General features: G+C 40.5%; 1 protein-coding gene across 2 annotated transcripts; it reads left to right on the top strand.

Annotated features, from left to right (window-relative positions):
• The first annotated feature begins 160 nt into the window (after positions 1 to 160).
• LOC112654532 (KRR1 small subunit processome component homolog) lies at positions 161 to 11,600 on the top strand. Of its 2 annotated transcripts, XM_025439101.3 has the most exons (10): positions 161 to 357; positions 1,796 to 1,968; positions 3,577 to 3,711; positions 3,892 to 4,017; positions 4,103 to 4,186; positions 5,158 to 5,214; positions 6,712 to 6,882; positions 8,880 to 8,957; positions 9,050 to 9,143; positions 11,045 to 11,600. In XM_025439101.3, the coding sequence occupies exons 1-10, from the start codon at positions 273 to 275 to the stop codon at positions 11,182 to 11,184; spliced, it is 1,143 nt and encodes a 380-aa protein (XP_025294886.1). In that variant the 5' UTR covers positions 161 to 272; the 3' UTR covers positions 11,185 to 11,600. The 2 variants fall into 2 exon arrangements, with proteins under 2 accessions (XP_025294886.1, XP_025294887.1); XM_025439102.3 differs by lacking the exon at positions 4,103 to 4,186 and having other exon boundaries at positions 177 to 357.
• Positions 11,601 to 22,732: the final 11,132 nt, after the last annotated feature.

The following is a 22,732-nucleotide window of genomic DNA, read 5'->3' as shown; positions in this document are numbered from 1 at the left end:
ATTCTAGGTAGCATAGTTGGGCCTCCAACTCCCCATAGCGCTGGACTACAACTCCCAGCATGCAGCCAACCTCCGTGGTTGCCGTGCATCCTGGGAAAAGAGTCCGCGGCTGTCCATTGGCTACGCAGGCACAGACGCACGCACAGAGATTGCGCACATCTCCTCATCTGCGTTCTACGGAACTCCTTTCGAGCCAACAGGTTCTTAGGCCTGAATAGCCAGTAGGATTTAAGAGCAGCTCCACTTCCGGTGGCGCCGGAAGCAGCCGGAAGATGGCGGCCTCCTCCTTCCACGGGCTGGCGCAGGCGAACGGGAGGAGTGAGTTTCGTCCGAAGCAGCCGAAGCCGGAGAAGCGAGGTGAGGTCGAGTGAGAACCGAGACTCGGGGGTGGCTGCTGCGTTGCGGCTGGCCGGGGACGTGGGGTCCGTTCTGTGGGGTGGAGTCCGCCTCGGGGCCGGGGGCAGGTGGGGGGGCGGGGAGGCCGTGGGGCGCGGGGGGCGGCGGCGACAGCGGCTCCGCGGGCCCGGGGGTCGCGGCCTCCGGGGCGCCCTTCGCTGCCCTGCTGCTCGGGCGGCTCCCGCGCGTAGGCCGGTTCCCGACGCTCCTGCGGCCTGAAGGCGGGGACGGAGGCTGCCGAGTGGCCGAGCCGCCAAGGGCCGGCTGTCAGAGCCTTTGGCTTCAAGAGATCCTGAAACCCAGGACCGGGAGTTTTGGGTTTTTTAATTTTTTTATTTTTATTTTTTATATATTCATGAGAGGCAGAGACAGAGGCAGACGGAGAAGCAGGCTCCATGCACGGAGCCAAACGCGGGACTGCATGCCAGGACCCCGGGGTCACGACCTGGGCCCCAGGAAGATGCTCAACCGCTCCCCGCCCCAGGATCAGGAGTTTTAACAAATGATGTCGGAGATCGTTTATGCCCTTAGGAGACATTTCATTTCATTGATTGGAGACTTAGACCGAATCACCTTTGTGTCCCTTTAGACAGACCGGTCACTCATCTTTTCTTTTTTTTGGACTAAACGTTTCTCACAAAATGGGAAAAATAATACCCGTCCTTCCCACGTTTCACAGTTGTCATGAAGGTGTATACAGAAGCAAGGCACATGGAAACTCCTTGGAAAGTCTGAAGCCATGTACCTACCGGTGATTGGTAACAGAGTTTACACCAGAATATCAGCTTTTAAGTCTGTGTGTGTGCGTGTGCACAAAATGTACATGCCTCTGCATATATATATGGTATACACACACAGTCGGCAGTTCAGGAAAGTCTAACAGGTCATTTGTATTGAAACAAAGTGGTATTAGGATCTTTGACTCTAAGACCGTGTCGTACAGTGGAAGTTTCCGAGCAGCGCTGAGGACTGTAGACCCAAGGAGGGTCCCTGACCTTAAGGAACTTGGTCCTATGAGGCTGGCGTAGACCGTTGATTTTAATAGTGTGTTGATAAATAATGACGGCGTCATGTTCTTTGCTGAATCATCTAAAGAGCGTGGAAACAGGAACTACAAAGAGTATTGGGAAGCGTGTAAATGTATGCATATAAGCTTTTTTTTTTTAATTTATATATTCATTAGAAACACAGAGAGAGAGGGGGGCAGAGAGACAGGCAGAGGGAGAAGCAGGCTCCACGCAGGGAGCCCGACGCGGGACGCCATCCTGGGACTCCAGGATCACGCCCTGGGCCGAAGGCGGCACTAAACTGCTGAGCCACCCAGGGATCCCACATATAAGCATTTTTAAAAGTGTCCACAAGAAGGGTAAAATCTTACGTGTATGTTTCTTCTCTTTAGATGAATCTGAGCTCCTCACTGTTCCTGATGGTTGGAAGGAACCCGCTTTTTCTAAAGAGGACAATCCCAGAGGACTCTTGGAGGAGAGCAGTTTTGCAACTTTGTTCCCAAAATATAGAGAGGCTTACTTGAAAGAGTGCTGGCCTTTGGTACAGAAAGCCTTGAATGAACATGTATGCACATTTTATATACTTATTTGAAATTTTGCTTTTATGCCTTTTCTAAAAATAAGTATATATGCTGGTGGATTTTTTTAAAAAGGTACTAGCGTAAAAAAAATAAAAATAAAAAAATTAAAAGGTACTAGTGTAAGTAGTTAATTTAGTTCCTTTTTTGGTGTTTTGTTTTTTTAAAGAAAGATCTTTAGAGTAAGTGTGTGCACCTACAGGCATGTGTGAGTAGAGGCGGGGGGCAGAGTCCCGCGTGGACTCTGCCGAACACAGAGCCCAACGTGACATTTGATCTCACAGCCCTTGAAATCATGACCTGAGCTGAAATCAAGGGTCGGATGCTTAACTGACTGGGCCACCCAGGTGCCCCTGGTTCCTTTTAAACAACCTAGATAGAAGCTTTATTCTTTTAATCCACTTGTTTTTAGTTTTGTGAGTAATAGATTACTTTTAAAAATTCACACACCTTTAGAACTGTAGGGATCTCATCGACTTTCTGAAACTCATCTCAGAATGCCTGTTCTCTACTGTGATATTTGCCATGTTTCTGTATAGTTTGAGTTGAGGCATGTACCTGGATGATTTCTTAATTTTCATTTTAAATGGAAGGGGTAGGGTGTGGCCAACTATCCCCTGTATGTACCTGCTGCCATTTCCCTAGAGTAATACATTTGTTTTTATTTTTCAAACTGGATTGAAACCCATTAGTAGAGCAAGAAATCCCATTTAATGGATATAATGAGCCTTAAAAAAAGGAATGCATCCAAAAAATAAAAATAAGTATCACATATGGTAAGGATAAGTTTCATTTTATGAAGTTTTTGGTTCATTTATATATGTGCACGTGAGAACCTGTGCACACACCAGGTTGTGATATAAAATGTGTTTCTCATCTAGGTGACTGCTCCAGAGTTTTGTGCCTGTTAGGTATTAGGGTGGTTCAGCAAACCACAGGCTGTTTTACAGCTGTCTGCATCTGAGATTAGACTTGTAAACTCACAGAGACCCAACCTTATGTTGAATTGTTCATCACTCACTACACTGAAATATAATTCACAAGATGCTATCAGAAAATGACATTTTAATTTGCTTTGTTGAAATCTGTTTCTTCCTATGAACAGTTAATGCCTAATTTTCCAGTTATTTTTTCTTTCTGAACCTATGAGAATTTGTTTTTACTTTGTATTTAGCTAATACCAGGTAGAAGAAAGTTTGAAAGGAAAAGTCTGTTCTTAACCCAAAGGAGCAGATGGCAGATCACAGCCCTGTCCAGGATAGAGGAGCTATATGTAGCTTTAGATTTTCACCCTAGGTCTTAAGTATGACCTCATTTGCATTGATACATATTTTTTAAACTAGAAATTATCTTTGAGTACAAAGTTCTAAAGCCAAGTAGAAATGGTTTCAGTGCCTAAGTTTCTTACATTCTTTGAAATATGAAAGTAATCAATGTTCATTATTTTTATCAACTACTCAGCTTCTTCAAGGGGGGAGTTGATAGAATTAGAGCTTAATTTACAGTAATTAATAGTTTGATAGGATAGGCTTTGTAATTACCTAAAATTGAATTGATTTTTAGACAGTTGTGTATTTGCTCTTTGCTTTTCTCAGCACGTTAATGCAACCCTGGACCTGATCGAGGGCAGTATGACTGTTTGTACAACAAAGAAGACTTTTGATCCGTATATCATCATTAGGGCCAGAGACCTAATAAAACTTTTAGCAAGAAGTGTTTCATTTGAACAGGTAAATTTAGAATTACAAAAACTTTGCTGTATTTGCATCAACTTTAGAGATAACATATAACACTGCATCCCTCCGTCTTAGAGTTTTTATTTTTCTGGTTAGATTTCATTAGCCTGGGCCTTGAAAACAAATGTGTTTGTAAAGAATATTGATGGAATATTTTCTTCGTTTTTCCCAAAGGCAGTACGAATTCTTCAGGATGATGTTGCTTGTGACATCATTAAAATAGGTTCTTTAGTAAGAAATAAAGAAAGATTTGTAAAAAGAAGACAACGTCTCATTGGCCCCAAAGGATCTACATTAAAGGTACTTTTTATCAGTGGAAAACTTGAGTCTTTCTCTGTCATTAGTTTTTCATTGTACTGAATTTGAGCTTAATCTTTTGTTATAGGCTTTGGAACTGTTAACAAACTGTTATATTATGGTTCAGGGAAACACGGTTTCAGTCATTGGACCTTTTAGTGGCTTAAAAGAGGTGAGAACTATTTACTATCTTCAGTTAATTTTCATCACTCCTAGATCCTAACATAATATGGTCAACCTTTGGCAACTAAGGAAGTATCCACTCCTGAGTTAGAAGGTCTGCACATCATTTCTTTTTCCACTACAAATTTTAAATGAGTATTTAAGATTTTTAGTCTCTAGCACATACAGGAAATGTGTATTTACATGTGCTCAAGTGATTAGAGAATTGAATGTTGATATTATTTGCAGTAACCTATATAAACTAGTAGAGGTCAGATTCTGGAAACTTTCCTTTAAAATAGTTTTCTTTTTTTTTTTTGTTTTTTTTTTTTTTGTTTTTTTGTCTGAAGTTTAGTGTAGTATTTAATGTTATGAAAAAATCTGTGGAGCAGTTACTGTGTCTTAACTCCTTTTGTTGTCTGGATCTGGCTGCGAGGTCTTGTTCCCTTTCTAGGACCTACAGTAGTTCTGTTGGACCTCTTCTAGTTATCTGTCCTCTTCTCATGTGGCAATAATAATAACTTAAATATATTGAATATCCTGTGGTTTTGTGAAGTCTAAATATATTGTCTTATTTAATTTTTACAGCAGAGCCTTGAGATAGTTTTACTTCTGTACTACAAATGAGAAAGCAGGAAAAGGACAGGTGACTTTCCCTTACGAAGTGGCATTCCCATTATTGAGCCCGTATTTTCTGACTAAATCTAGCTACTTTCTTCCTAAATTCCACAGTTCCAAAATGTTGTTGTATTAGTTCTATATGTTACATTTTAGCAGTAAGTTGAGAAAATCCATTGCTTCCAAGAGAAGTTGACTATTATGAAAGATCTAGAGGTCACCCAGAGCAGTTGAAGGCCTACTGTATTCAATTTGGGAGTCATTGCCTGGTTCATAGGGTATGTTGCAGTGTATTAATCTCCTTCCACTGAGTTCATTAAAATCTTTTTAAATGACTAATTCATTTTTCTTTGCAAATTTCAGGTTCGAAAAGTAGTCCTAGATACTATGAAGAATATCCATCCAATTTATAACATTAAAGTGAGTTAATTATATGTTACTGTAACAGTGATTGTCAGACTTCTTTTAGGTGCAGAAACTTTTCTTGAAATTAGATTTTTTATGGAAGCCTAATGCACAAAGCAGATAAAGCAGAATTATTCAGGGTAGAGGTAGAGTTCTGCACACCCAACTACCCTAGTCCTGGAGTTATATCCGTGGAGGCTTAGGTCTCTGTGCTGTGCCGTAACGTATGGTGTAGTTCTGATACGAAGGACATACGCTTCATGAAATTGGTCATAGATGATCTCAGTCAGGTTTTCTTGGATTATGGGCCCATTACTATATTTGAAGATGTGATCGTTCAGAATTCTGCCCTTTTTCTATTAGTAGAGTCTGGAATACGTCAGATTGCATTAACACTATTTTTTTTTAATTTAATGTTCAAATTATAAACTCTTTGAGAGAGATCTGTTATATCCTTGTGTGCTCAGCATTCATGATTATACCTGGGAACATATAACTCATGATTATACCTGTTGTTAATGAACTATTTCATGAGGGTATTTTTGAAGCAATCCACTTAAATTTGATAAAGTTACAAAGTCACTCTTAGATTGGGATGGAAGAACGATTTTGAGTTGCCTTGGGACATTGAAGATAAAAAGAGCTGCTAGTCTTGTATCTGATGCCCGGTTTGCATCCTTTGATGTTCCAGTGTGTGCAGAATTCACATGGAGTGGGAGAAATGTGAGAATATTGGTTTTGTCTGATCAAGAGAAAGTTTACTTTTTTCTTTCCCTGTGATAATTAAAGTGCTACCCAAAAACTTCCAGCTTTTAGGGAACATTGCTAATTAAGAACTCTCCCTGCTCCAATTAATATGTATTTTAAAGACTTTTTTGTTTGTTTTTTAAAGATTTTATTTATTTGAGAGAACAAGTGATGGGTAGGGGCAGAGGGAGAGCATGAAAAAAGCAGACCCCCTGCTGAGCAGGAAGCCTGATGCGGGGCTCCAGCCCAGGATCTGGAGATTATGACCTGAGCCACCAAGGCACCCAAATTTTAAAGGTTTTAGTGAACTAATGGTTGAAAAGCTGAGTTGTCTCATCTCCGTTCATTTTAACAGTTCTGCATTTTTTTAAGGTTTTTCTTTTGTTTTTGTTTTGTTTTTGTTTTTGAGAGAGAGCGGGGAGAGAGGGAGAAGCAGGGTCCCCACTGAGCAAGGAGCCTGACATGAGACTCGATCCCAGGACCTTGAGATTATGACCTGAGCTGAAGGCAGACGCTTAACCAATTGAGCCACCCAGGCGCCCCAATAATTCTGCATTTCTTAATCTAAATTTCTAATGGTTTTCTTGATGCTTGATTTGAGATTACTTTTCTTATGGAGTCTTTTGCTCCTACTGAGGAGATTAAGAACTACTCATTTTAATTGTATTATTTATAGGAATAATATTTATAATGTCTTAGTTTGACAAATGTATTACTTATAAAATTAAAAATTCTTTCTTTGTTCATATATCACCATGACTAAAGACCTTAATGATTAAACGAGAGTTGGCAAAAGATTCTGAATTAAGATCACAAAGTTGGGAAAGATTCTTGCCACAGTTCAAGCACAAAAATGTGAATAAACGCAAGGAGCCAAAGAAGAAAACTGTCAAGAAAGAGTATACACCATTCCCACCACCACAGCCAGAAAGTCAGGTCAGTATTAATGTTGAATTTATTTATATTAGGGGGATACCATTTTAATCTATTTTGTTAGAAAGTTTATGGAGAGTTATTTAGGTAGATTTTCTCTGTGTGTGTGTGTGTGTGTGTGTGTGTGTGTGTGTAAGTATAAGAAACTAAAGGTAAGTGTAAATAGGCTTATTTTGAGCTAAGTGTGGGCGTGGGGAGTAGGGGCTTCACAGTAAGAGTGTAACCTCTGTCTAGGTGGTTGCTGTCAGTTGTGCCCCTGTGGCCACAATAAACATCCCATGGATTAAACAACAACAACACAACTTAGCCCTTAGTGCTCTCACTCTGCCTTAACATCATTCTTGTGACATGTGCTATATGACTACTCCAGTTTTGAAATCTTAAATTCTAACATCTGTACCCCCTCTTTTTTTTAATTTATGAGGGCTTCTCTTATGGTCACTTGTTTTCTGGCTTCATTTTTTTCCCCAAATTTCCTTTTCTCTCTGTCTCATCACTATTTCTTTTATGCTGCCTTTTCCTTCTATCACATCTGTCCAGCAAAACTCTCAAACTTGGTCAGTCCTAAAATTTGACTCCTTTCCCATAATGTGGCTGCTAAACATATTTGGAGAAAGTCTTTGGACTGTATCCATTATAATGATGCGTTTCCAACCTCAGATCCTCACTGTTGTCTAGTAGTTCTGTGTGTCCTCTTAGTTCTTGAAGCACCCTCCCACCTCTAGCAGATGACACTGTATTTTATTGTATGGCAGTATTTAAGACTATCAAGTGAGAACTCCTTTACCTTCCTTTTCTCTCACCTGTAATTTTTTTTTCCATCTGCGCCAGTCCTTTCTTCACCTGTTCTTTGAATTCTGTCTTCACCTATCTTCTGAGGTATCTTATGTCATGATTCCCTACGTTGGCTGTATCGAAAGGTCCTTCCTTTCTTCTAGTTCTTTGTTCTCAGCATAGTAACACATCTCTTTCTATATTTGGAGTTTGAATTTCAGAGGTTTGATGAAGGTCAGAGTGGAAAAGTGATCATGGTGATAAAACAATGGAAGTGTTGGATCATGAGGTCTATTCTGGAAAGGGAAGCAAAGAAAGGCACTGTTAGTTGGGGGAAGGTAGAGTGATCTTATTACTCAGGCGTGCTTCCATAACACCTACTATCCTTCTTATGGGCCTGTCCTCTAGTTAGTAATTGTCTTACCTTCCTCTCCTGTGACTAAACTTCTTAAAACAGTTAATGTCTCAATTGACTTTTCCTGCCACTTACTTGCTTCGTGACTGGCAATTTATTTAGCCCACCCATGCGTCAGTTTCCCCTGTACGTAAAATGGGGATAATATAAATAAATATCTATCTCAAAGGATTGTTAATGAGGGTTAAATGATCAGTAATTGTAGTTTAGTAATTGTAAAGAGATTAGTAATTATTACGAGTGTAAAACATTGCCTTAGATATAATAATGCTGTGTCAGTTTGAGATAAATCAGGATGAATAAGCTGTTACTTTCTCTAATTAGTGTTGAATTAGTCCCCAAATCCTAACAATTCTTGCTCTTCATTTTGCATGCCATTACTTTATTCCAAGTGTTTTTCTCTTCTTTCTTCTGTACCTTTTAAATACTGCTTTGGTCTCCATTTCTCTCAGAAACCTGCAGACATTTCTAAATTGTAGCCCACCCTCTTTACCTGGCATGCACATTTCTTCAAGCTTACCCCATATTATCTTTCCAGTTTCCTCACACTTCCTGAATCATTGATGTTCCATCCACCTAAAACAGCCTGCTGTATATTTCATGAACACATCACCTCCTTTCCTACCTCCATGCTTTTTGCATGTATTCCCTTCAGGTTAGAGCACATCTCCTTTTTTTATGTTACCGCCTTTATGAATTTATCAAGAATTTTTGACCTTGCTATCTTTAACTCAAGGGCATTATGCATTTCCTAGGAAATGTCTTTTATCTACCTATTTTCTGATGTAATTGTAAATCATGATTTCAACAGATTGATAAAGAATTGGCTAGTGGTGAATATTTTCTGAAGGCAAGTCAAAAGAAGCGTCAGAAAATGGAAGCCATAAAGGTAAGACTCTGTCTAGCTCATGACATTGATAGCATAGTTCATAGAAACTTGAATTCCTACTTAATAATAAATCGTTCTTACTAATAATGCAGGCTAAACAAGCAGAAGCTCTCAGTAAGAGACAAGAGGAAAGAAACAAAGCTTTTATTCCACCTAAGGAAAAACCAGTTGTGAAACCAAAGGAAGGTAAATGCTTATTTTCCAGTTATTGGTATGATGTTAAAGTCTGTTACCTGAAAAGTAAACCAGTAGTGAATTTGTCCAAATCTCTCTGAGTGTTAACTAAAGAAATTACCGTTATCTTTCATCAGTTCTCTTGACATTTCATTAGCCACTAATCCTAGAGATGAGGTCACTGAGGTGTTTTATTAGCAGCTAGTGCCTATTTAAAGAGTATCCTGGATTGACAGTCCTTTCCTGACCTCTGATTGTGCTGGGCAGGGACTCGTTGTGAAGCTATAAACTAGAGCAGTGAATCCTTTGTAGACGTAAGAGTAACTAAAGCATCAAGCTCCCCAAGCTCTGTTATCATGCCTCAGAAAGAGCTTATCAGAAGTTACACTTTTCTTCTCTCTGTTTATGTGATTTGTGGCTTTAAATTCGATCCCTTTATTGTTACAGATTTCTGATGACCTTGGGCTAAAAGACACCATCAAAACAACAGGAAGGTCTTGGGGCTTTTAAAAAGACAGCCAGGGTGAGGCGCCTGGGTGGCTCAGTCAATTAAGCATCTGACTCTTGGTTTCGACTCAGGTCATGAGCTCATGGGATGGAGGGCGCCCACCCCCGCCCCCAGCCTGTCATCGGGCTCTGCTCAGTGGGGAGTCTGCTGGAGGATTTTCTCTATCTGCCCCTCCTTCCATGTGTGCTTTGTCTAAGATTTAAAAAAAAAAAAAAAAAAACTCCGAGACTTGAGTCTTTTCTTCTCCATTCCTAGCCTCATTTGATCCATCCGTTCCTCTTCTACATTTTCCTTCCCGCTAGTAACACTTGTGCTCTTTCTGAAGTACTTTTCCAGAGTAGCCAGTGCACAGTGAGGGGAGGGAAGTCACTGGCATCACTGTACCTGACCTGTTGGTCAAAACCAGACCTATTATTATTTTAGTAATAGTCTCTGTTTATAATGATTAGGGATGTAGCTGTTTCATGATAGTGACAGCATTAAGTCTGATAATGTTTTATTTTGTGATTCTCCTGTGCTCTGAATACTGTTCTTTAAATGGTGAGGAAAAGCTACAGTTTTTTTCCCCTCTCTCTTTATTATTCAAGTTTTTGTAATTGAGTCCATGGCTGGGTTCTGTTAGGGTCTCCAGATATTCTCAGATTATTACCTTTATTACCAAGGCCTTGTTAAATAAAATTTTACTAGTCATTCATTGAACTAATATTTGGAAAATTTTATTTTTAAGTTTGAGGGTTTTTTTAAAAAAATATTTTATTTATTCCTTAGAGAGCATAAGCAGGGGGAGGGGCATAGGGAGGACGACAAGCAGACTCCTTGCAAGGCAGGGATCCAGACTGGAGGCTCAATCCCAGGACCCTGAGATCATGACCCAAGCTGAAGGCAGACACCTAACCGACTGAGCCACCGAGGCGCCCCTATTTTTAAGGTTTTATGTGTGGTAATAGATAAAGTAGATTTTGATCTAAACCTTCATGATTAATTAAAATTATGGAAGCTAGAAGGGCTACATGTTAATATTCATGAAATGTAATTTTATGTTATTTTAATGTGCAGAATGGAAAATTGGTATATTAATGAGTACTCTATATAAAGTTCTAAAACATGGGAAAGAATATAAAAATATTACTACCAAGTACAATTTAAGGGAAATAAATGCAGCTTTAATATTGAATTTAGTAACTGAAAAGCTAAACTATAATGCCATTTGCATGTGTACATAATGTATTTTTAAAGTACTTTATGATTTGTTTCGTCTTAAATGTCTTTCATTTAAGCAGGTGTTTTATATTTTACATGACATCTCACCTATTACAGTACTCTGAAATTATTGAACCAAATACATGCTTTATGTTTTATTTGGTAAAATCTAAAGAATTACATGTATCATTTTTAATTTGTCTAGCTTCTACTGAAAATAAAATTGATGTGGCTGCCATCAAGGAAAAGATTAAAAAAGCAAAGAATAAGAAACTGGGAGCTCTTTCAGCTGAAGAAGTTAAGCTTAAAATGGAAGCAGATGAAAAAAAGAAGAAGAAAAAGTAACATTAAAAAAAGTTCCTGAATGAGAAGTCATTAAGCTATCTCCTTTTATAAAGGATTTTGAAATACTAGGGCGTTAATAGCCTATGTGTGAGAAAGAATACTCTGATTACATTTTCTGAGTTTGTGTCATTCTTCAAAATTGTGTTTGTATAAACAGCTGTTCTTTATAAATATAAATTATTGTATTCTCTGTGTGTTTTTTGAAAAATTTAATGCAGAGTGATATGTATGTCTTTGTATACATTGTACCTTATCTGTTTTGGCATATTTTGCCTAAGCATGATTTTAGGTGTAGTTTTTATATAAAGGTTTTTGGAATGTAACTATTGTAATTATCCTTCAGTTCCAGTGTTCGATGCCACTGGTTAGTCTTTAAATAAAATCATGTCCCATCATTTGGGTTTGAGCAAAATAAATGCAGATTTTACAGTGCTCTCTTTAATGAAAACAAGTAAACATTTAGGCTTATTTCTTAAAATCTTAGGTTTAAGATTAAACAACCCATAAGCAAAAAAAGCAAGACCTCTTAAATCCCTTAATTACTATTCTGAGTCTGGGAAAATGGTAAACCAAAGACCTCAGATTGCAAGCCAGTGGGGAAAACCAGATGTTCAGAATTGAAGCAGCATGCAACAAGTTACATAGCAAAGTTTTTACTAACAAGGGCCAGTGGAGTTATTTAGAATCACCTAAATCTAGTATTATATGCATTTTGTAGTTTTAGAAGCTGAGACACACACAGGCTGGATTACTTACGGAAAGTCACAGCTGTAGCAGCCTGAAAACAATGCTTATTCATAGAAAAGTGGAGAGTAAAAAGTGAGTTTATTCTAGAGTGAGGAAGTTGGAACAGTTTTTTAAGAATGAATTGTGTTTTTTGCTGGATTATATTAGTTCAAAACTAAATGAGGGTATCTTTGCTTGACTCAATTGGTTATTCTAACACTCGGTGTTAGGTTTGGAGGGCTAACAGTGAGAAAGAGAAGTATCTGTTGCTTAAAAATATTGGCCAGTCGGGATACAGAATAGAGGAGTAACCTGTAAAACAAACATAAATATCCTCTTAAATGTTATTTTTCAGAATGCAGGAATATAATTCACATTGATCTTAAAGGCACAAAGATTTATTATGTACACACATAACCTGTGACTTTGTCTCACTGTGGGTTAGCTATAAAGTCAGACAAGAAATACCTACTGGTGAGGCTATTTTATTTTTTATTTTACCACTACTGTAAGTGGAAAATCGTTTTATGTGCCATAACCAACAGTTGATAAATACAATTAAAAATCAAACCATTAGGGATCCCTGGGTGGCGCAGCGGTTTAGCGCCTGCCTTTGGCCCAGGGCGCGATCCTGGAGACCTGGGATCGAATCCCACGTCGGGCTCCCGGTGCATGGAGCCTGCTTCTCCCTCTGCCTGTGTCTCTGCCTCTCTCTCTTTCTCGCTCTGTGACTATCATAAATAAATAAAAATTTATTTAAAAAAAAAAAAATCAAACCATTAGAATTTAAAAGTAATAATTATTAGTAACAGTCAACGGAGCAATTCATTAAAATATTTTCCTGGAAAGAAGTTCCTCCCTGAGAAGAATATACTGTTTATGATCAGTCAGTAATAAAGAGACTGTGACCTCTTAACAGGGATTTGGTTCTCATAATGTCGTAATTACTCCACAACTTCATTGAGCTTTATTCGGATCTTGACATTCAGAGCAGCAGGTAGAAAATTCTACATCCTGCCTGAGCCTTCTGGAAACTTTTTTTTTTTTTATTATTAAATAGATGCCTTTTCTACATCAGTTCTGTGCCTGCTGCTGTTGGAGTCTGGTGGACTCCAGCAAGGAGCTGCCTGGGTGTCTGAGCATCCCCGAACGTCGCCCCTGTGCTTGGGCTTTGGTGGATCACAGGGAGCTGCTGCTGCTGCTGCTGCTTTAACTTTTTGGCTTTTAATACAATGAAATCAAGGTTGTGCTGTGCTACTTCTGTTCTTTCCTCAATGTTAAGTATTCAGCTCCTGAGTATTGAAACAAATGTACATTCATGCCCTCGCTAGAATCCTAACAAGTATCAGTGGCACACCCGACACATTGTGCAGAACCATCCTGATTGGGCCTCCACGGGTATTTATTAAACCTGCCAGTGCTACCTAAAGGACCAGAAAGGAACTTTTTCTCTAATATTTGTCATTATCTGTCAGACATGGAATCTGTTAAATAAAAGTTTTTATCCTCTAACCCTTACCCTCATGCACAGTAGCATATTTGCCCCTTAATTTTCTTAAGGGCCCAGGAATTTTTCATTACCGGACCACAGCCTTATTTTCTGAATTTTTATCCCACAAGATTAGAAGCTATTTCAAGCTAGTTCCAAGGTCAAAAGCTAAAACTCCAGGAACTTTCTTCTTGACGTATGGAGTTGTTACGAATTACTAGATTTTTAAAGACAAGGAATATTTTTAAAGAAAATACACCTTCAAATTAGTGCTTATTTGCCAGCCCGAATAGAACGTAAGTGAATTAGGTATAATTCCTACCTGTTTGGAATTTAGAATCCAGTGGGGAAGAGATAACCAGTAGCAATAATTAAATTACTCTTTAAATAATTTAAAATAATTGTTCGTTTTCATCACAGATTTTTAAATATTTTTTGGAGTTCGATTAGCCAACATATAGTATAACACCCAGTGCTCATCCCGCCAAGTGCCCCCCTCAGTGCCCATCACCCAGTCACCCCAATCCCCCGCCCACCTCCTCTTCCACTACCCCTTGTTCGTTTCCCAGAGTTAGGAGTCTCTCATGTTCTGTCTCCCTTTCTGATATTTCCCACTCATTTTCTCTCCTTTCCCCTTTATTCCCTTTCACTATTTTTTTTATTCCCCGAATTAATGAGATCATATAATATTTGTCCTTCTCCGATTGACTTATTTCACTCAGCATAATACCCTCCAGGTCCATCCACGTCGAAGCACATGGTGGGATCCGTCGTTTCTAATGGCTGAGGAATATCCCAGTGTATACAGAGACCACAGCTTCTCTATCCATCATCTGTCGATGGACACTGAGGCTCCTTCCACAGTTTGGCTATTGTGGACACTGCTGCTAGAGACATAGGGGCGCAGGTGTCCCGGCGTTTCATGGCATCTGTATCTTTGGGGTAAATCCCCAGCAGTGCACTTGCTGGGTCGTAGGGCAGGTCTATTTCTAACTCTTTGAGGAACCTCCACACAGTTTTCCAGAGTGGCTGCACCAGGTCACATTCCGACCAACAGTGCAGAGGGTCCCCCCTTCCCCACATCCTCTCCAACATTTGTGGTTTCCTGTCTTGTTAATTTTCCCCATTCTCACTGGTGTGAGGTGGGATCTCATTGTGGTTTTGATTTGTATTTCCCTGATGGCAAGTGATGCAGAGCATTTTCTCATGTGCATGTTGGCCATGTCTATGTCTTCGTCTGTTCATGTCTTTTGCCCATTTCATGATTGGATTGTTTGTTTCTTTGCTGTTGAGTTTAATAAGTTCTTTATCAATCTTGGATACTGGCCCTTTATCTGATGTGTCATTTGCAGATATCTTCTCCCATCTGTAGGTTGTCTTTTAGTCCTGTTGACTGTTTCTTTTGCTGTGCAGAAGCTTTTTATCCTGAGTAAGTCCCAATACTTCATTTTTCTTTTGTTTCCCTTGCCTTCATGGATGTATCTTGCAAGAAGTTGCTGTGGCCAAGTTCAAAAAGGGAGTTCCCTGTGTTCTCTAGGATTTTGATAGATTCTTGTCTCACATTTAGATCTTTCATCCATTTTGAGTGTACCTTTGTGTCTGGTGTAAGAGAATCGTCTAGTTTCATTCTTCTGCACGAGGATGTCCAATGTTCCCAGCATCATTTATTGACGAGACTGTCCTTTTTTCCAGTGGATCGTCTTTCCTGCTTTGTCAAAGATGAGTTGACCATAGAGTTGAGGGTCCACATCTGGGTTCTCTATTCTGTTCCATTGATCTGTGTTTGTTTTTGTGCCAGGACCACACTGTCTTGATGACCACAGCTTTGTAGTACAACCTGAAATCTGGCATTGTGATGCTTGTGGCCCTGGTTTTCTTTTTCAATATTCCCCTGGCTATTCGGGGTCTTTTTTGATTCCACACAAATCTTAAGATGATTTGTTCCAACCTCTGAAGAAAGTCCATGGTATTTTGATAGGGATCACATTGAACGTGTAAATTGCCCTGGGTAGCATTGACATTTTCACATTATTAATTCTTCCAATCCATGAACATAGAATGTTTTTCCAACTCTTTGTGTCTTCCTCAGTTTCTTTCAGAAGTGTTCTGTAGTTTTTAGGATATAGATCCTTTACCTCTTTGGTTAGGTTTACTCCAGGTATCTTATGCTTTTGGGTGCAATTGTAAATGGGATTGACTCCTTAATTTCTCTTTCTTCTGTCTCATTGTTAGTGTATAGAAATGCCACTGATTTCTGGGCATTGATTTTGTATCCTGCCACACTGCCGAATTGCTGTATGAGTTCTAGCAATCTTGGGGTGGAGACTTTTGGGTTTTCTATGTACAGTATCATGTCATCTGCAAAGAGGGAGAGTTTGACTTCTTCTTTGCCAATTTGAATGCCTTTATTTCTTTTTGTTGTCTGATTGCTGAGGCCAGGACTTCCAGTACTATGTTGAATAGCAGTGGTGAGAGTGGACATCCCTGTCGTGTTCCTGATCTTAGGGGAAAGACTCCCAGTGTTTCCCCACAGAGAATGATATTTGCTGTGAGCTTTTTTGTAGATGGCTTTTAAGGTGCTGAGGAATGTTCCCTCTATCCCTACACTCTGAAGAGTTTTGATCAGGAATGGATGCTCTACTTTGTCAAATGCTTTCTCTGCATCTATTGAGAGGATCATATGGTTCTTTTTTTTTTTCTCTTGTTATTATGATCTATCATGCTGCTTGCTTTATGAGTGTTGAACCAACCTTGCATCCTGGGGATAAATCCCACTTGGTCATGCTGAATAATCTTCTTAATGTACTGTTGGATCCTATTGGCTAGTATCTTGTTGAGAATTTTTGTATCTGTGTTCATCAGGGATATTGGTCTATAATTCACCCTTTTTGGTGGTTTTTTTTTTTTTTTTTTTTTTTGTCTGGTTTTGGAACCATGGTGATGCTGGCCTCATAAAATTAGTTTGGAACTAGTCCCTCCCTTTCTATCCTGTGATACAGCTTTAGTAGAATAGCTGTTATTTCTTCTTAAACGTTTGATGGAATTCCCCTGAGAAGCCATCTGGCCCTGGACTTTTGTGTCTTAGGAGATTTTTGATGACTGATTCAATTTCCTCCCTGGTTATTGGCCTGTTCATGTTTTCTATTTCTTCCTGTTCCAGCTTTGGTACTTTGCAGTTTTCCAGAAATATGTCCATTTCTTCTAGATTGCCTAATTTATTGGCATGTAGCTGCTCATAATATGCTTTTAAAAATCGTTTGTATTTCCTTAGTATTGGTTGTGATCTCTCCTCTTTCATTCGTGATTTTATTAATTTGAGTCTATTTTCTTTTTAATAAGGCTGGCTAATGGTTTATTTATCTTATTAATCCTTTCAAAGAACCAACTCCTGGTTTTGTTGATCTGGTCTACAGTTCTTCTGGTCTCTATTTCATTGAGTTCTGCTAGAATCTTTATTAACTCTCTCCTTCTGCCTGGTGTAGGTTATTTGCTGGTCTTTCTCCAGTTCCTTTAGATATGAGGTTAGCTTGTGTATTTGAGTCTTTTCAATTTTTTTAGGGATGCTTGTATTGTAATGTATTTCCCTCTTAGGACTGCTTTTCCTGTATGCCAAAGATTTTGAACGGTTGTATCTTCATTTTCATTAGTTTCCATGAATCTTTTTAATTCTTCTCTAATTTCCTGTTTGACCCATTCAACTTTTCTTTAACCTCCACGTGTTTGAGTTTCTTCTAAATTTCTTCTTGTGATTAGTTGTACTTTCAAAGCATTGTGGTCTGAAAATATGCAGCAGACAAACCCAGTCTTTAGGTATTGGTTGAGACCTGATTTGTGACCCAGTATGTGGTCTATTCTGGAGAAAGTTCCATGTGCACTTGAGAAGAATGTGTATTCAATTGCGTTCAGATGTTAAGTTCTGTAAATATCTGTGAAATCCATCTGGTCCAGTGTATCATTTAAAGCTCTTGTTTCTTTGGAGATGTTGTGCTTAGAACATCTGTCATTTGCAGAAAGTGCCGTGTTGAAGTCTCCCAGTATTAGTGTATTACTATCTAAGTATGTCTTTACTTTGGTTATTAATTGTTTGATATACTTGGCAGCTCCCACATTAGGGGCATAAATATTCATGATTGTTAGGTCCTCTTGTTGGATAAATCTTTTAAGTATGATATAGTGTCCCTCTTCATCTCTTACTACAGTCTTTGGGATAAACTTTAATTTATCTGATATGAGGATTGCTACCCCTGCTTTCTTTTGAGGACCATTTGAATGGTACATGGTTCTCCAACCTTTCATTTTCAGGCTGGAGGTGTCCTTAGGTCTAAAATGAGTCTCTTGTAGACAGCAAATAGGTGGGTCTTGCTTTTTTATCCAGTCTGATACCCGACATCTTTTGATGGGATCATTAAGCCCCTTCACGTTCAGAGTAAGTATTAAAAGATATGAATTTAGTGTCATCATGATACCTATTCAGTCCCTGGTTTTGTGGATTATTTCTTTGGGCTTCCTCTTTCTTTTACAGAGTCCCCCTTAATATTTCTTGCAGAGCTGGTTTGGTGGTCACATATTCTTGCAGTTTCTGCCTATCTTGGAAGCTCTTTATCTCTCCTTCTATTCTGAATGAGAGCCTTGCTAGATAGAGTATTCTTGGCTGCAGGTCCTTGTTATTTAGGACCCTGAATATATCTTGCCAGCCCTTTCTGGCCTCCAGGCCTCTGTGGAGAGGTCTGCTCTTAGTCTAATATTTCTCCCCATATAAGTTAGGGACCTCTTGTGTCTTACTACTTTAAGGATTTTCTCTTTATCTTTGGAATTGGAATTTGCAAGTTTCACTTTTAAATGTCAAGGTTTTTATTGATTTTTGGGAGGGTCTTCTCTATCTCTTGGATCTGAATGCCTGTTTCTCCTCCCCAAATTAGGGAAGTCCTCAGCTATGATTTGTTCATATATTCTTTGTGGTCCTCTCTCCCTGTCAGCCTCTTCTGGAACCCCAATTATACATAAATTCCTCCTTCTCAGACTATCATTTTTTTCCATAAGCCTTTTCTCATGGGCTCTTAATTGTTTTTCTCTTTTTCCTCAGCTTCCTTCCTTCATCAACTTGTCTTCTATGTCACTCATTCTTTCTTCCACCTTATTAACCCTCGTCGTTAGTTCCTCCAGTTTGGATTGCATCTCACTTAATTTATTTTTAATTTTGGCCTGATTAGATCTCAGTTTGCAGTAACGAAGTCTCTAAAGTCCTTTATGCTTTTTTCCAGAGCCACCAGTAGCTTTATAATTGTGCTTCTGAATTGGCTTTCTGACATCAAATTGTAATCCAAATTCTGTAACTCTGTGGCAGAGAGTACTGTTTCCGGTTCTTTCTTTTGTGGTGAATTCTTCCTTCTAGTCATTTTTCTCAGTGCAGAGTGGCTGTATGAGCAGGCTGAGTCAAGTGTATCAACCACAACCTAAGTAAATTCCACCCTAGATAATTCTGACCAGGTCAGAGACCAGAAAATGAAAAAGATGATCAGAACAGAATAAAACAAAAGGACCACTAAAGTGAAAAACAAATTTTAAAACAAAGTAGTAAAAAAAAATAAAAGGCCAAAAACCCCAAAGAAGAAGAATAAAGAATTTAAAAAAAAAAAAAGTAAAGAGGAAAAAGAGAAAAAAGAAAAAAAAGTGGGGGACTAGGGAATGTTGGTGGTGAAGAAGTGGTAGTGGAGAGAGAATGTAGTCTAGCTGAGGGGTCCTAGAGGGTGAACCTCTTGGTTCTGAGTGTCTTTTGTCCTGTATGTTAGAAGATGCTCACTCCCAAATTTATATAAACCAGCAAAACTTGTAGGAAGCCCCACTATTGACTACCAACACATAAAGAAGATAAAAGAGGGGGCCAGAATGGGAATTAAGAGAGAATATAATCTCACAGGATGAAGCAGCACAGTGTTCCACTTGGTTCTGGGTGCATGCTGGTCATGTTTTAGGAGGCACTAACTTCTGCCATTGTAGAACAAAAAGAGGCAGAGAAACCAAAAAAACACAAAACAAAAACCCATTTCTTGTATATCTCCCAAAATTAAATTGAGTGTGTTGAAGGGAATCCAGAAGTGGAAAACATACCTAAGATATGTAATTGTAGAAATATGAAAGTCAAAAAGGAAAAAACTTAAAAATGAAGAGCTGGTAAAATATTGTATTTAAGGTGGGAAAAGAGGAAAAATATTGGAGATTTGTAGTCTGATATAAAAACGAGTTGTACTGGAAAAAGGAAAAAATAAAATAAAAGTAGACCCTCTATGCACTATATTCCCTCAATTTTCCCTCAGTCCTGGAACTTTCCAGTGCTGCTGGGTCAAGACCTTCCTCTACCCCTGTTTTTCCAGGTGGTCTTCTGGGGGAGGGGCTTGCTGCACTGATTCTCAGGTGTGTGCACCTGGGGGAGCTGCCCCGCCCCCACCAGGTGCACAGCTCAGTGGGAGCTCTTTACCCCCTGAGGCCCCTGTCCCCTGGGGCCCTTCCCCTCTCAGGCCCAGGGGACACCAGGAGGAACAACCACAGTGGCGGCGGCCAGGTCTCCAGCTCTGGGTTCAGCTCCCCCAGTAAACCACAGGCTGCCAGTCCACACTGGCCTAGGTGCTTGGGGGGTGGGGGCAGGGCAAGCGCTGACCTGCACAGCTTGGGGGCACCCGACTTGGGGAGAGTCCTCACTGTCCTGTGTCCTCCCCTCCTCCCCCTGGGGTCTGCCGGCAGCAGGAGGGTCCTCGCTGCCCTGTGCCCTCCCCGCCTCCACCTGTCCTGGGGGAACTGCAAGATCGGGGGCTGTGTCCCCCGGCGCCCTGGGACCCGGGGCCTGCGATGCTGGAATCACGCTCCTGGGGCCACGGCTCCCGAAGGCATCAGGGTGCAGCCCCTCCATCCAGAGCCCCGCCAAGCTCCCCCCCCGCCCCCCACCGAGTGCGGCTCCAGCCCTTTACAGAGCTCAGCCCACTGTGGCGCTCTCCCCAGGGGTACACCTCCTCTCCTAGTGACTCCGGGAGACTGGAGGCGTCCCGGCCTTTCCTGGTCCCCGCCCCCCCAGTTCCCTGATGAGCGCCTTTCCCTCCGGGAAGAATCCGGTTCGGAGTTAAAGTTCCCGTATGTCCTGGGCGGGGCTTTCCTGTCTCGAGGCTCTTGATGCCCACTCAGCCCGGCTCCTCATGGGGCCCCTCCCCCACTTGATTCTTGTCTCCCCCCCTCCCTCCCCCACCCCCGCGCTTTCCTACCTTGTTAGAAGAGAAAACCCTTCTCTCTGTAGCCTCCAGCTGTCCTCTCTTTAAAACTTAGGTGGGGGATCCCTGGGTGGCTCAGGGGTTTTGCGCCTGCCTTTGGCCCAGGGCATGATCCTGGAGTTCTGGGATCGAGTCCCACATCGGGCTCCCTGCAGGAACCTGCTTCTCCCTCTACCTGTGTCTCTGCTTCTCTCTCTCTCTCTCTCTCTCTCTCTCTGTGTGTGTCTCTCATGAATAAATAAATAAAATCTTTAAAAAAAAAAAAAGAATGTTCTCTTCTGGGGCACCTTCAGTCTGTGAAGATCTGCATTCTGTTCAGGTCATGATCTCAGAATTCTGGGATCTATCCCCGTATTGGGGCTCTCTTCTCAGCAGGAAGACTGCTTCTTCCTTTCCCTCTGACCCTCTTCCTTCCCCACCCCCACTTCTGCACATTTGCTCTCTCTCAAATAAATAAAACCTAAAAAAAAAAAAAGAATATTCTTTTCTTCCATAAGCAATCTGCTCTTTACTTTTTTGTTCTATGTAAACATCTGCTGAATACATACTATGTGGGCAAACACTGGTACTGTAGGGACCACTTCCTGAAACTCTTCCCTATTAATAGCATTCTAAGTGAAAGGAAGGAGAAGAGTGGTTACAACCTCAAGACCTGGGGTCCAGAGTCTGGAATTTCCAGATCAAACTTGACCCAGCAGAAGAATTACCAGAGAGACCTTTATGGCAATTATAGACTCTGGGCCCCACCCTTGAAAGCTAATTCAGTTGATCTGGAAAACAGCAAAAAAAAATCTTTTATTTTTCCTCCACAAAACTTCAGATACTTCTGATTTTAAAAGGTTTAGAAACCACTGGTCTGGGGATCCCTGGGTGTCTCAGCGGTTTAGCGCCTGCCTTCCACCCAAGGCGTGATCCTGGAGTCCCGGTATGGAGTCCCACATCAGTCTCCCTGCATGGACCCTGCTTCTCCCTTTGTCCATGTCTCTGCCTCTCTCTCTCTTTCTCTCTCTCTCTCAATCTCTCTCTCACACAAATAAACTAAATCTTTAAAAAAAAGAAAAGAAAAAGAAACCACTGCTCTATCCTCAGACATCAGTCTCAAAAGTGAGAGAGTCCTGTCTGGGGAAGGAAGACCAAGATAATTTAACAAGGATATGGGAGGAATAAATTACAACTTCCATTTGTATCTACTTTTACTTTAAAAATTAGAAAAGAGATTGAGCTTTACTAACAGTTTATATACTGATCAACACTGGCATCCTCACTGGATCCGTATGTTAGACTAGAAGCATTAAGATTCCACACTCACGGCTATTGGTAGAACTAGCCACTCATTTATTCCTTTTCAGCTTCTTATGATATTATCCAGTGTCAACTAAACTATTTTTTACAAGGTGAATATGTGTCCTGAAAGCATTTCTGCAAAGAGACTGAAGCTAGCAGATAACATTTAAAAGCAAAAATAAAAATAAATAAATAAATAAGTAAGTAAGTAAATGCAAAAATAATCTAGTCAGATCTCAAAAGAAATTCCTCAAGAGTATTTCAATTACCAAGAAAACTATTTGACATGCAGAGCTACAGCACCATTACTGATTCATTCCTTAAAGCATATTTTCCTGTGTGCATTTGCTCATGCACAGTGTGTCTACACTCAAAATGTTTTCGGATAGTGTGGAATGGAAGTGCTTGAGGGAACGCTGCAATGGGGAGAAAGCACTTACTTCATCCCTTCTCCACCTCCTGCAAAGGCTCTGACCCTCCCCGCTTCTGTTGGGCTCTTCACAGGCTCCCTGCCTCGGTGCCCTCCAGAGCATAGGGGTAAAGGACAGCATCCGCCCCCCGCACCTGGAGGATGGGCAGCGAAGAGAAGGGCTCAGAGGGCATGTTGTAGTGTCCCTGCTGAGAAGTCCTGAGCCCTTAATCAAGAGTCCTGGAGCACTTCCTGGGAAAGGGAGGAACCAGAAGTAGTTGTGAACAGTGGACAGAGCGTGATTAACAGAGATTTCCACCGCAGAGCCCTCCGAGGCAGCCCCAGGGGAAGGCTGAAACACTTGGTCCTTGCTCTTTGCAACTA

This window comes from Canis lupus, chromosome 15, assembly GCF_003254725.2.
Source record: "Canis lupus dingo isolate Sandy chromosome 15, ASM325472v2, whole genome shotgun sequence".
Taxonomy (NCBI): Eukaryota; Metazoa; Chordata; class Mammalia; order Carnivora; family Canidae; genus Canis; species Canis lupus.
Note: the sequence above shows the minus strand (reverse complement) of the source record. Positions and strands in the feature narration are given on the sequence as shown.

Coding starts and splice junctions, on each gene's coding strand:
- LOC112654532 (XM_025439101.3), top strand. CDS start 273: ATGGCGGCCTCCTCCTTCCACGGGCTGGCGCAGGCGAACGGGAGGAGT. Junction 1,969..3,576: donor AGAAAGCCTTGAATGAACAT/GTATGCACATTT, acceptor TGCTTTTCTCAG/CACGTTAATGCAACCCTGGA. Junction 5,215..6,711: donor ATCCAATTTATAACATTAAA/GTGAGTTAATTA, acceptor CCATGACTAAAG/ACCTTAATGATTAAACGAGA.